Raw genomic sequence first — 15,051 nt, 5'->3', positions numbered from 1 at the left:
ACGTGGTATTTTTTCCTTGATGCCATTATAGTTTTTGCCACATTCCAGAACAAGCTTCTCTAACGTGTATAGCTTATATAGGCTACATTTCCAAAGATTTTCTGGGTATGAATCTTAATTTGTACAGTAACCTTAACATTCAAATATTTCTAGTGTGGGAAAAAGTGCAATATTTCCCTCTTAGCTGTATAGCGGAGTAGAAGTATAAAGTGGCAGCAGAGAAGAAAAATATTCCAAGTGATGAGATGAAAGTCATTGACCCCATAGTTCCCTTATTAAAGAGATTTCAATCGCAAATGAAGAGATGGAGATTTACATGATTTTTTGTTTGAGTATGCGGCTTATACTGTATATCTGAGGTGAGGTGCACTCCATTTCATTGTGAGCGACATGTTCAGGGTGAATTCTTGTCTATTTGTCAAGTTTCCGTTTTGTACATAAATCATCCGCAGTGAAAGATCTCGCTTTAAAATTGTGATTAGGAGGATTTCACTTTTGAATCTAAGGAAAACAAGTGAAAAACACAACCTGAGAACTTGATCCTCGGAGCGCAGAGAGCATAGCGTTCCCTCCTGGAACGTATCTAAAGGGCAAATTAACAGGAGAGATGAGAATCTGTGGCTCGACCAGGACACCTGAGCCGCTACCGTTTACCCCTAGGCGCGCACAGACACACACACACACACACACACACCCTTGCACCTCTATCTTTGTGAGGACACCCATTGACATAATGCATTCCCTAGCCCCTTTCCCTAATCTAAACCATCACAACTAATTGCCTAATCCCAACCCTTACACAAACCCTAACCTAAATCTAATTAATACCTGAACCTAAAAACCTGTCATCTTGACCCTCAAACAGTCCATTCAAGAAATGAGGACCAGGCAACATGTCCTCACTTCGATGGTTAAAAGCTTACATTTGTCCTCACAATGATTCCTGCACAAGTACACACACACACACACACACACACACACACACACACACACACACACACACACACACACACACACACACACACACACACACACACACACACACACACACACACACACACACACACACACACACACATTTATATTGCATAAGAAAAAGAGAGGCTGTGTACATAGGTGGTCTTATGATCCTCCTATTGGGAACAGGAGGCGATTCCCTCGACACCTGCAATCGTCGCGCCGCAGGCTCTGACAAACAAACACTGATGTGTACCGTCGCATTGTGTAGGTCTGACAAATGTGCTATTATGTAATATGTGTAGCACACTATCTTTTTGAGCTGATACACTACATAAAAGAATGGAATGGAATGAAAAAAAAAAGTTTCTTCCGAAGCCATTCTCACTGACTGACAGCAGCATAATGCCTCAACACCCACCCACACACACCCCCCCCCCCCAATAAAAAGAGGCAATGTGTGTACATCTGAGATTAGAGCCGGTGAGGCAAGCAGTTCACAAACCTGAGCCTGACACGTCCATCAGCGGAGGGCAATTCAAATAACAACTAGAGCAGCGACACAGTAGACAGGCATTCAGGGTTTATTAACAGAGTATTTACAGTCAGTGGGGGGAGACAGGCAGTAGCAGTGAGTGTGAGTGTGAGTGTGTGTGTGTGTGTGTGTGTGTGTGTGTGTGTGTGTGTGTGTGTGTTGATGTGTGTCACTGTGTTAAGTCTGTGGATCCTTGTAGAGAACATTAGCCACCATCGCTCTCACTGCTGCTGGGTCTCCAGTATCTGTGGAGAGAAAATACAACAGAGGGTAAAGATAACTGACATGTGACAAACATTATAGGCTTTACATCCCAACTGTGGAGGTATTAAGGGTGTAAATTAGTATTTTTTGCTTATTTCGGCATGTTTACGTCTTGTATTTTAGATACTGATGTTTGTTAACTGTTCCTAATAAACAGAAAAATGACTGCAAAGCTACTCCTCATGTCAATCTGGTCATTCCTTCTGATAATACTTGTCCTTGTTGACATTGTGGTATTACTGCATGTACCTAACCAATGAATGCACCCGTCACCACTTCTTATTCCTAACTGCTTGCCCTTTAGACATCATCTACTCTCAAACATATATAAAATACAAAATATCTCTCACCTTGCTCTGCTCAACACCACAACTTCTCCTGCGAAACGCTATTCCCTCAATTCAAGTCAACTATTAGATCATTGCACTCTTTACTGTCACATATTAAAAACGCCGTCCTATGATTATAAAAAACCCTTCCCACATTATGATAGAGAAGTGACAGACATGTCATCATCAAGCCTTGGGCTAAAGGGCGGCTGGTAAAATGAATAAACAGTGGGGAAGAGCCCGGGAGCAGCTGCTGACATTTCAATGAGGTAAGGGCAAGGCAGATAACATTTCCTTCATTCCATTTATTTTCTTTTAACTTTTAGCATTTGCCATTCTATTCTATTACTTTATTAAGTAATATAACTGCATATCAAATTAAAGATGGGTTGAGTGATTCTGGAGAACGTTTAGTAAAAATAGGGGAATATCTCCTCAAGATCAGTATTATGTGTGTTCTGAGAAAAAAAAAAATCCAGTGTCAATCCTAGGTTCTGTAAACGGGCATCTTGCTAGCTACAGTGGGCCACTTTTGTCTACATACCAGTTAACAGAACCTAGGCTGTATGTTATTCAATGCAGCTCAAGCTATATTTGAATGGCACAAGCCAAATATCCCCGGCCTCCACACTCTACATAAGACATTTTCACACTTTGATTTGCCTTCAGATGTGTCTTTTTTTGTCACTGCAACCGTCTCTCTCTTCATCCTTGTCCCTATAGGCAACATTACATCAGATATATCCACAATGGGGTTAGGCAACGCGCGCCTGTGAAAATGTAGGCAAAAGCAACACAACAGGCCCAGAGGTTGAATTATTAACACAGACAGCGGGAAGCGAAGCTAATGCTGCCACCGCCACTAACAGGCTTCTAGGGGAAAAAACAGCTGGAACCTGCATTGTTTTATCTGCAATCACACACTGCAGTATGAACAGCACAGCATTTGCAATGGGAGCGAAGAGACAACTTTCCTTCCTTAAACAAAAATGTGTAAAAAAAATACTACAAAGTTCTACTTAAATAAAGCAACAAAAAAACAAAAAAAATATGTTTACTTTAAAAAATGAATCTCATCAACTCAATTCCATGTCTAAAGCACGGTCAAAAAATTGGCAAACTTCATCATAACGTAGAATTTAAAGCATAGAAATCTTCTCTTTTTCAACTAAATAATGCATTGTAAACATTATGAATGTTAAGGCAATTACTTTTAGCAGGCTTTGGTCATTTTTAACTAGATGTTTATCTTACACACGCTAAGCTACTGAATATGCTTCCCCTGACATGATGCAGGTCGACTAGCTGGTTATCCAAGCAGAGCCAAGAGCCACGGAAAATAATTTGTAATTTAATCAGAATCATCGTCTGTTGTACAAAACATTTGAAATGCGACGTGGATGGACATTGAAAACGCACCACGGGACAGAGGCAAGATTAATGTACCAAGGAAAATGAGCAGGAAATAAATAACCATTGTGTGCGTTCCCAATCATTAACCAAGGCTTAGTCAAACACTGGGTTTGAAAAGAAGGAGGATTGTGTTTTGGAAAAATCTCAAAACAGCAGAGACACCATTTTTTCCAGAGAGAGAGAGAGAGAAAGGGAGAAGAAAAAGAGTGGATTACGGCCCGTCTAAAAATACTTCAGTCTTCTCAGCCCAGTTGATTGACGGGCCAGTGGATTTATATATACAGTATATGGATGCTGCAAAACAAAATAATTGGATTTCCTGGATGCATTTCCTCCCCAAGCTCTTCCTTTGTGTGTAGAGATGTGTGTATAGGTCATATGTTAGGGAGAAGTTAGACAATATGCCTCATGCATGTTCAATCAATAGCATATTTGATGTGCCTAACCCTGCTACTTGAGGATATTTATGTGCTTCTGCTTTGTTTGTTGGCAATTTCCTAGAAGAAATAAAGTGGTTCTCTCTTTGTGAAGAAAGGTAAGTTATCAGGTAAAAACCCTGAGCTTAAAAATAAGGTGAGTTTAAGAAGTTCTCTTAAATCCCCTTCAAAAAGTGGCTATGAGGAAATTTCTAAAATGTTGATGGTTCTAGCGCCCCCTTTGGAGAAAAGCTGTAGTGTTTTTACGACACCAGCGCCTGTTGTCCTAAAGATCTTTGCTAGTGTATGCTGATGGCGCGTGCATTTGTTTAGAAAGCGAGTGAAAGAGAGACAGCAGGATGCATTACAATGAGGTAATGTATGTATACTGTATGTGACTATGTCAGATTGATAAAGGTAATATGACGAGTGCGAAGCAAAATAAACTTTGATTTAGTAGGTTTAATAAACACAGGATGTTCCGGTCTGCCTGCCTTAAATAGTTGTATTATTAACAAATTGTCGCATTGTTTTTGCTGATGGTCACGTTTGCTGTTACAGGTCATTTTTCATCCTCAGAGGAAACATCAGACTGTTTCATAAAAATTTAAAAGCGCTTCTTAGTCACTTCCGTCAATCCAGTTGTCGGGGTTGTTCCGGCGTGAGCCTAATTAATAGATCTTGTCGGCAGTAGAATTCACGTGGGGATCATTTTATCTCTTCCCTCCTCATTCATATTCAGGACAGAGTCTGTGTTTTAAAGACAGACAAGTTGACTACAAACATTCACAGTTGGCTTCTTGTCCAATTACAGCGAACAAGGGGAGATGTGTTGGTTTGAATTTGGAAGCGGTTGCTCGGATGGGAACTGAATCAGCCTCATAATTACTGGCTGGTATTCTTTGGTGCACTCACCGACAGCGTTGCCATGTCCACTTTTCATAACTGATTTTGGCCTTGTTTTTTTGTGAAGTTGTTTACAAATATTAGTTGTCGCGAGTTACGTTTTTGTTGCCCATGTATTAAATAAACTTATAAGGAAATAGAGCTGATGTCAAATTTCTTTTTGGCTTTTTCATAGGCCTATTTGCTTGTTTTGCTGGTGAGATCTGGCAACCCTACTCACCGACGCCCAGCTCTTTCAAACGGCTCTTAAACTCGGGTGTCTCCCCTAAGACGCGCAGCAGGTTGGCGGACTCCATGCGCTCCAGCTTCACCTTCCAGTAGATGTAGATTTTGTGATTGAAGCTCACGTACACCAGACAGGGGCTGTTCTTACCGTCCTTACATGTGTACTGACCTGCACACACAAACCAAAGAACACCAAAATTACATAATGCAAGTGAATAGGGTAGAATTTTTAACTTATAGATATTATGAAACTCTGCCAGTTGAACAATTTTTTGAGAATTTGTTAGAATAAATGTGCAAATATGCATCTCTTTAAAAAGCAAAAATAATATTGACAACATATTAGTGCCTAAAGTTTTCACAGAATAGATTTTGGATACAGTCTTTTTTCATTATATAAATAAAAAAAATACTATGTTCTAGTGGTTAAAATTCATTTCTGGCACATTTTGTAAAGTTTATCATAAATCAGGCAATTATCAACATGTAAACAAATCCTTCTCAAATAACCAGAATAGTGCTTTAGAAGTTGAGATATTTGGTTCCGACAATTGAAAAAAACAACTAATGTTGAGATAACGGCCGTTAAAGATGGTTGTATGGGAGAAATTCACGGATGCAAACAGACAGTGTTTAGTCATATAAACACCTTAATGTACATTTGATTTATACTCGTGTGAAAGAAGAAATGTTAAGGAAGCAGAACAGCCAAAACACCAGTTTAAATTCAACTGTATATGTGGCGGCAGTGTTTTCATACAGTATGTTATGTGAATCCCAATGAAGACATCAGTGCTCGTCCGCTGCCTGGCTTCTAATATGTGTCTCTGTGGTGGAGCCAGCTTCCACACAAACACAGGAAAACCAATCTAATTGCCCTTAATGCACCCACACAGCAGAATGGATGGGAGGGTGTGTAAGTGTGTGTGTGTGCGTGTGCGTGTGTGTGTGTGGATGGGAGGGGTTGACTTTTTCCACACAAACTCACTCTCTCTCTACAGGTGCAAATAAATAATACAATAGAATACAGATCAATCAAAGTGTCTTGTGTCTCTCTGTAATCCACTTACAAATGCACACATCGCATTAGCTCCACTAAATAAACCTTTGGTGGCTTATTCAAACAGAAACAACACACGGAGGAACTGACTGTGTGGAACCCAAAGCTCAACGTTGCCCCCTAGTGGTATCATGAGATTATTGAAATCCTGGCACCGGGCTCTGATGCGTAATATATTATACAAAAAAGCTATTTTTTGCAGTAATCCCCATGCAAATGGTGCAGTTTGTACAATCTGTACATTTCCAAAACAAGAACATAAAAAAATGTAATTTTCCTCCTCTCAATTATTTTCTCTCACCCATGGCTCTAGTAGTGTTCTGTAGTGTGTCCTATCTGTGATGCAATACAAATATTGATTGCTTAACTAACCCTGTGTCCCAAATTGCATACTACATCTGACCATAAAATAATCTACTTAGGATGCAGTAGGCATACACTTTGGACATATTTTTACTTATTTATTTCATCATCGTCTTGATTTTGCCTCTTGCTTTTATATGCATCGCATCCCCGTTTGTTTTAATATGGAGGGTCCGTCGATGTGACATCACTTCCGGTGCGCACTGGATTGTGGGTCAGAATCGCCCATGCCATGGATGTCTTCATGTTATGCTGTTTTCAACACTAAAATCTCGGCCGGATGTGGTAGACATCCAGGTATTTCTAACCATACTAAATTTGGCCACAAGAATCGGGACATCTTACATCTTTTTTCTACCATACTAAATAGTAGACAGTATGGGTATTGGAACGCAGCCTGAATGTTAAATCATGAAGCTCATCATTCATGAAACGTCCCCTCACCAGCACAGAAGGCGTTGACGTTCTCATCAAACTGGAACCTGGCCACCGTGCGATTGTGGTCGATGATGTAGGTCTGTCCATCCCAGGCGCACGCTACCACCTCCTCTCTGCCGTCGCCCTGGAAACAAACACAACATCTCGGACATGTGTATACATGTTCTCTTCCTGGCTATCCAATACCTTTTCCCTTTGTTTTGTATGTGTGTGTATGAAGGTGTACACTTCCGTTTTAAATAAAATAAAAAAACAATCTATAATTTAGCTTTGTATGAATCTACACACAAACACAAACACACACACACACACTCACAGTAACGTCGAGCTTCTGCAGCACAAACAGCTGATGGTCCACCTGCACCGACCACTGCAGCTGCTCTGAGCTGTCCATCAGCTTCAGTGTACCTGTCATATGTGAAGGCAAAATAAACAAAACATAATGTGAGTAGAATATCAAAGTTCTAATTGAGTTTAATATGCTACTGCTATTAAGAAATAGAAGAATACTATGACACTACTTTAACACTGGCTTTTTACAAGTCTTATCTGTGCTTATGTGTTTATATTGATCTGTGTATTAATGCTTATGTGTAATGTCTTTACATGCCATCAACTTTATCGAAATATACTTATTTCTACCTAAATAACTGAGTTAAAAAAAAATCATGCCTTACCGTCTAAAGTACAGAGAGCGAACAGCCCACATATTGCAGACTCCTCTTTTGAGCCTGTTGAAAAAAAAAATGAAAAAATCATCTCTCAACATTTAGGAACCAGAATCCTTAAGATCTTCTAGGTTAAACCACATTATTAAGTGTATGTGTATGATATACACAAATATACATGATGAATTGGCTCAAGGGTTACCCTGTTTAATACCTTTGCTTATGCTGCCAATAAGATGAGTGGACACGTTCTTGTTGTGTATCCGCCCGGTGGTCAGATGGAGAATTACATCTCTGGAAGGTCCCTCACTATGATTAAGAGAAATCAAAGCAAACTTCATGTCATTATTATGTAATCCTTGTGCGTACAGGTCTATAGATATATACATAACCTTCATTTATTCTCAAAAAATCATTGAGGGGTAAGATCCTCATTTGCAAATACAAACAAAAAGGCAGTCCCACAACACGCCGATAAAAAGAGCCAAAACCATAACAAAAAAAATTATTGTTCGATCAAATTGTTTGTTTGAAAAAGCCCCAGACACATGTAAGAATGTAATAAATAAAACAATTAGACAATAACAAAAAGTCAGTAAAGTAAAATGGCTGAAAATGAACTGATTTGAATGGTAAATACTGGTAATAATGGTAAATCACAAATAGTGTTTGGTAGGTTTAAGATAATATTTTTAAATAGGGTATGAAGGTATTGTTTATGCCTTTAGTGTGTAAAGGGGTGTGTACCTCCCGGGGGTGGGCGGGCCCTCCTCTTCAGAGCCGTTGGAGTCCTGCTGTGTCCAGGAGCAGAGCAGGATGGCGTAGCCGCAGCCCGGCTGGGACACCATCAGCTCAGGTAAACCCTCCGGACCCGGGTTCACTGAAAGACTGTCCACCTAAAAACACAGCAGGCATCATTTAAAAATGCTTTGATTGTATATACTATATATATTAGAAATGAATTGACTGTTTTCTGTCGCTTTTATTGGATTTTTTATTCACTTTTCTAATGTCTAATCTTGATGTATTTAATGCCCCTGTAAAGCACTTTGAATGGCTTTGTGTCTGAATTGTGCTATAAATAAAACTTGCCTTGCCTTGCCTATATACTTACTTAGTATATAATTAGTCCCCAGAAGTTCAAACTTGTCAATATCTGTCCAACTTTGCCGCAGTCTGGAACTTTCAAGTTTATTCTGGACATTGTACTTTTTTTTCCCTCTCTCTCCCTCTTCAACAGTTTTACAGTTTGTATCAAACAAACAGAAGGACAGTGAGGGTCCTCTGAAGTGAACTGTAGCCTACCTGTCCCTCCAGGAGCCATTTCTTAAGTAGGACCAGCTGTCCTGATCCCGGGTCCGATCCGTCGGTCGACTCCTCCCATCTGAACGCTCTCACCACGCGGTCTGTGTAGCCCACCACCAGCTCACAACGCCCGTCACCATCTACAGCACAGACACACACACACACACACACACACACACACCAACAAACTGTGGTTATAGACAAAAATACCAGCAATAATTATGTTTTAACAGTGTTCCCACACATTTTTACCAATACATTTAAAAAAAAATTCACATGACTTATCCGAAAGATATTTGACCCAATTTCCACCAACTTTATTTTGACCTGTTTCACAGTAATATGGCTCAATAATTAAACTCTTGCTGCATTTTTCTGCTTACGGTGGGCCCCCTTTGTTAACATACAAGTTCACAGTGCCTAGGCTGTTTATTAACACCATTTTTTCAGCGATGGCAGAGTACAGGACAGGTAAGCGGATCGTGAGGACACTTTCACTGATTTTAACAACAAGCATTATCCGGAATCACTGACTCCACCTTTATTATAGCACAGTAGGTACTACTTACCGATATCACTGATGAGGATGACTTTGGTGTTGGCGGGGATGTGTTGGGTGAAGAGCGGCTTCTGGTCATCAAAGGACATGAACTCATGTTGACTGGAAGACTCTGCTTTACTGGCCGTCGCAGCTGTGAGGTCAAAGAGGTGAAACCAGCCCTCTGCTCCGACAGCTACTACAAAGTTCTGTCACAAAAAACACACACACACGATGTTGGGACATCGCCATCAAATTATGCATGATGTTGAATATGAATTATGGTTTCATAACTTACCCTTCCTTTGTTGCAGACGTCACCAATAGCAACACAGGTCAGCTGGAAAAGCAAAATAATAACACATTATATGAAGAAATAATTCATTGTATTAATGAAATCCCTTATATAAGAGTTTGGTTTGGTTTGTGTTCTTCTGACCATGCCCACACAGGTTCTGGTGATCCAGGGTTTGACGTCATCGTTCTTGTAAATGTGCAGCTTTCCACTGGTATCCCCGACAACAAGCTCGTTCAACTACAGTAAATAGATAGACAAAGATGAACAGTTTGTGACACCAGTGTGTTAGCATTTGAACAAAGTGCTTTGCATCCACAGTGTTGTCCAGTGTTGTGTAAAGCCATGGGATACGTGTGTAGAGTTTTGAAACTGTTCAAGCAATGAAAAACGAACTATAGTTTGGTCCACATAAACTTTTGCAGTGCAGACTGTTGTTAGAGCTTTGCACACGTGGCTCCAGGTGTGCCCACTGTCGTTTAGCAATCGAAAAAGACAAATGAGGTTGAGTTACCGAGTCGTTGTCTGCGTCACCCAGACAGATCGCGTGAGGAAACAGAGTTCCTGGGAAATCCAAACTGACACGTTGCACGTAGTTCAGTGCCCTCATTGCTACTAATATCAGCTATGTTTTTAGACTGAGCATTTGGGTTTCAGTATATCTGCTCGTGTCAACAGTTTCAGCACAGATAGTTTCTAAACTAGCCTGCCTTACATTAGCTCCAAACTAATGAGCTGTAATTGACGTTAGCATCTCCTAAACATCGCGATATGAGATGTCATTCTTATAACCAAACTGCTTTCTAAAATGCCTCTTGGTTCAATAACTTTAAAGCGTATACAAACGCTTTAATATGTCCAAAATAGCGGTGTAGTTGCTAGCTATGCTGTCACACGCGCTTCTTCCTTGTAAACAAAGCCACGTGACCATAGGAAGTACGGAAACTCAATGGAGACAAAACGGTGAATATCGAGATATTCTGTTGCAACCTATGATGATTGCAGCTCAGAAAAAAAATGTAGGCTATAATATTCTATACATGACATTCAAAAAAATACAAATATTTATCACAAAAGTAGCCTATATTTCTAAAACAGACAACCTAAACGGTTAATAAAGTTAATATAACAGTAGGCCTACATTAAAATCATTCAACACTCAAAGCCCAAAGCCTTAAAGATTATTCGCATGCTTAATTTATCTTATTTGATGCTTTATTAAACGTTTAATCAATAGGCTACCTATATGTTAATAGCACAGTGTTGTAAAGCAGGGTTTAGTTCCACTGTCGTCCTCTAGAGGGCGCCGTTCAATAACAACTTCTCATGTCAGGCAGAAAACAACAGTCAAGAGGGAGGAGGCGTTTACACAGATATCAGAGAGGCAGAAGTCCATTACAGGAAAATAAGTTTCAAAAAAGCCACAAGCTCATTGTAAAGGAGTGGATTCTATGTTTTGTTTTCCCCTCTGTCTAATCCTCTTTCATTTAGTTCTCCTCAACTTTATATTTTTTTACTTCTTATATTTATGTCAGTTGTAGATTATAAACAAATAAGTGCTCTTCTGCAAACATGGTGTGAAAAACTTATAGAAAGTTGCTCAGAAAGACTTTCAAGCTTGATTAATTGTTTTAGATACAAAATATAATTCAGAAAATTAAATCAAGTAAAAGTACCCATCAAAAACTATTGACAATTGTTTTGCTACAGTATTCTGGAAAGTGTGGTATTGCACATTGTGTATGTTGGGATTCACTGCTTTAAAGGAAAACTTTAGGCTGAATAGTCTTAGCTGTTGGTGCACCTGCTGAAAGAAAAGAAAACTATTTTTAATGACAAACAAATTAGATTATCCTTTACATCACACACAAAGATATTTAGCAAGGATGATATGGGTGCTTATGAGTCTTTTTGTTTTATTGTCTACTAAACACACAGCAAACTCCCTTAAGAAATAGACAAGAGAAGAAAAAAAATACAGAAAGTTGTTAAAAAAGGGGAACTCGGGCGCCCAGATGTCATATTAATTATTACACTCGGCTATGAGTGGAAAGCCCCTCCTCTGTAAGCCTCTGGAAGACACGCAGCACTGCAGCAGTAGTAGTAGCGGTGGTGGAGGGAGAAAGTCCTCCTCACAAAGCGCTAATTGGACTCTGTGCTCACACTGACAGGCCATGGATAGGTTTCAGAAAGGCCGGGGGTAGTGAGGGGTGCAGGGGGACGCTGAATAGAACCCACGCTTCTTTTTGTAAACTCACTTGCTGGGGAGAGAGAATAAGGGGGGAGGGAAATAAAATAAAGTATTGGTGTGTGTGTGTGTGTGTGTGTGTGTGTGTGTGTGTGTGTGTGTGTGTGTGTGTGTGTGTGTGTGTGTGTGTGTGTGTGTGTGTGTGTGAGGAGGGGATAAGGGGGGGAGGGGTTACTTCTCAATGCAAGCTTGATTTTGAATGCCACTGCCACAGCGCAGAAACATTGCACAATTTATTACATTCAACCGCTTCAGGACGCGCATTCAAGCAATTACGCACGCGCACAGATATAAATAAATAGAGGGGACATGCATGCACGCGCGCGCGCACACACACACACACACACACCCACCCACCCACCCACCCACCCACCCACACACACACACACACACACACACACACACACACACACACACACACACACACACACACACACACACACACACACACACACACACACACACACACACACACACACACACTAATCGTACACATGCATTCAAACGCCCACAAAACTGGAGAACTCTGTGCCTTAAAGCCGAAGAATAAAATTACGCACCAACATTAGCAAAGATCCTAATTATGTTTATTGCACATGCACGCGCGCACACAGTCAATCAGAGTGGGTGTTACAGTTTGGTCTTGGTTTTGTTCCGCGCTGAAAGACATGTTTTATTTTTCTGCACTTTTCCAAAGCCACGTTAAATGACAGAATATGCCGCGTTCACGCTACTGTAACCATATCGGGTGTATCAAATCATTCACTCACCCAAACAGCGTCTCGGGGCCCCTCCGTTCCGCCTGTGCGAGGCTGGTGATCTGCTCTAATCAAAGTGGAAAATTTGGCCTCTGACGTACAATGGTCGCCCAAATGAGCGGCATTCAGACGCGTCTGTAATGTTGTTAACAATAAAACTCTAGACTATAGTGCGTTTGAGTTGAAACGCCAGCGAGCAACTGATTTACATGCAGAGCTCTCAGATACACTGCCTGCTGCATGTTGTAAATATGGATGGTTGAGCTGTCTTTCAGCACTAGTTTGAAGCAGAGCTGTGCAGAACAATGAACAGATAAAGATATAACATTATTTTAGTTTTGTTCAGAAGTATGGACATATTTCCACATACACTGCACCGATATTTTCAAATCTCTGTCATTTTGGAGAACTGGAAGGTTTTTAATTAACAAAATAATGGTTATCTGATATTCAAAACACTTTCCCATTTATTTAGTTTTTAACACACTATTGATTAGGTGTCAACTGGTGGTAAATGAGACTTTCAAACCTATTTACCGAAACAATTTTCCATCTCTGAAAACTCTGAAGTAAAACAGTTCAGAGATAAGTAAAGGGGAAGTCCGCACCCTGATCCTAACTATTGAAAAGTTTACGACACATGAATTTTCAGGACAGCGTGACATATACGAATACATTGTACTGATACTTCGTCAAAGTTATAAGTAACTCGTTAAAAGCTCAATAAAAGTCCCATTGTGAGAGCTTTCTTAACTTATGTCTTAGGCTACACATAATGAGAAAACAAGCGAAATTGTAGAAACACCTAAATAAAAGTTGCAAAAGCATATTCATTTTAATTCACATATTAAAAAAGAACCAACGTGTTTGACTACAGTGATGTAGTTCGTTCTTTGACGCTCTTGTCCTAAACGGGACTTAGCGAGGAAAACTTTCCTCTCTGCTCTGCAGCTCACCTAACTGACACCCATGATAGATAGAAAGAAAAAGAAAAAAAGAAAAATAACTCACCACTGACTGGCTGTTTGTTTAGTGCTTCAAGTGGCACGCGTCCGGCGCGCGCAACGCACCGGCACCGGGGCAGGAGCCCAAGGTGAACCCACGCGACCGGAGGGCGTGGCCAGTCCCTCATCCAAACATCCAGACGCATTGAAAAGCAGTGGCGTCTTCCCTCGAGGACTCAGTTCAGATTTGAGAAGCGCGCGAGGCAGCAGCCCAACCAGCGGACTGCCCCCTATCAATTGAAACAAGTGCGCGTCAAGACAAGAGGCAACAGCAACCACGTGAACGGCACGAGCGGGACGCACCCCCTTTGACACTTCGGTCATTTCTTTATAAGTTTGTGTTTTTTGTTTTTCACTCGCAATGGACTTCGCCACCAAGATGGAACTTAGCGTCAGCCATCAACAGCTCTTGCCGCCTGCATGCTTCTTCTCCACGGCGCAGAGCATCCAGCTGAGCCCGAGCAGCAGCCAGAGCAGCGGGAAATCAGTGTCCAAGAACCCCAAGAGGCAGCGCTCCTCGTCCCCGGAGCTGCTCAGGTGCAAGCGGCGGCTGAACTTCACTGGTTTCGGCTACAGTCTGCCGCCGCAGCAGCCGCACGCGGTGGCCCGCCGGAACGAGCGCGAACGCAACCGCGTCAAGCTCGTCAACAACGGCTTCGCCACGCTGCGCGAACACGTTCCGAACGGCGCCGCCAACAAGAAGATGAGCAAAGTGGAGACGCTGCGTTCGGCCGTGGAATACATCCACGCGCTGCAGCAGCTGCTGGACGAACACGATGCAGTGAGCGCGGCGTTCCAGAGCGGTGTCCTGTCACCCGCCATGTCGCAGGGATACACCGCTGACATGAACTCCATGGCTGGTTCGCCTGTGTCTTCATACTCATCAGACGAAAGTCCTTACGATCCCCTCAGTCCAGAAGAGCAAGAGCTGCTGGACTTCACCAACTGGTTCTGAGCATCTGTATGAGGTAAGAAGAGATTGAGTGATATGCAAGTTAATATCAGACATTGTCATACTATCCCTGCATAACAACCTGAACAGTGGCTTAACTTCTCCTTTCTTTCCTCACAGAAATATGGATCAACTCATTTTACAGTTGCAGTGCGCTTGGGATGGTCCCTTGAAGGAGGCTGGATGCCCAACATGCACTGCACTCTATACGCGTTTTTGGCACTGTGCCCTTAACGCCCCCAGTCCTACCAGACTGACTGAAAGACAGACACGGCCTTAACGTCCTGAAAAACTTTGGGGGGAATCAGGCCAGTGATCAGCGCCAAAGGATTTTTTAAAGGCCCCAAGACAGCGTGGGAATCCGAGCTTGATAAAAA

General features: G+C 41.5%; 2 protein-coding genes across 2 annotated transcripts; one reads left to right on the top strand and one right to left on the bottom strand.

Annotated features, from left to right (window-relative positions):
- Nucleotides 1–1,533: 1,533 nt before the first annotated feature.
- On the bottom strand, nucleotides 1,534–10,610 carry itfg2 (integrin alpha FG-GAP repeat containing 2). The gene is made up of 12 exons (XM_080050838.1): nucleotides 10,227–10,610; nucleotides 9,857–9,952; nucleotides 9,716–9,757; nucleotides 9,449–9,626; nucleotides 8,880–9,019; nucleotides 8,322–8,470; nucleotides 7,789–7,883; nucleotides 7,584–7,637; nucleotides 7,223–7,314; nucleotides 6,913–7,030; nucleotides 5,041–5,214; nucleotides 1,534–1,737 (listed from the first exon to the last, which is right to left on the bottom strand). The coding sequence occupies exons 1-12, from the start codon at nucleotides 10,320–10,322 to the stop codon at nucleotides 1,670–1,672; spliced, it is 1,302 nt and encodes a 433-aa protein (XP_079906964.1). The 5' UTR covers nucleotides 10,323–10,610; the 3' UTR covers nucleotides 1,534–1,669.
- Nucleotides 10,611–14,083: 3,473 nt separating this feature from the next.
- Nucleotides 14,084–14,677, top strand: ascl1a (achaete-scute family bHLH transcription factor 1a; the record flags this gene model as incomplete). Its single annotated transcript, XM_080050782.1, has 1 exon — nucleotides 14,084–14,677. The coding sequence occupies one exon, from the start codon at nucleotides 14,084–14,086 to the stop codon at nucleotides 14,675–14,677; it is 594 nt and encodes a 197-aa protein (XP_079906908.1).
- Nucleotides 14,678–15,051: the final 374 nt, after the last annotated feature.

This window comes from Ammodytes marinus, assembly GCF_949987685.1.
Source record: "Ammodytes marinus genome assembly, chromosome: 22".
Lineage (NCBI taxonomy): Eukaryota > Metazoa > Chordata > Actinopteri > Uranoscopiformes > Ammodytidae > Ammodytes > Ammodytes marinus.
Note: the sequence above shows the minus strand (reverse complement) of the source record. Positions and strands in the feature narration are given on the sequence as shown.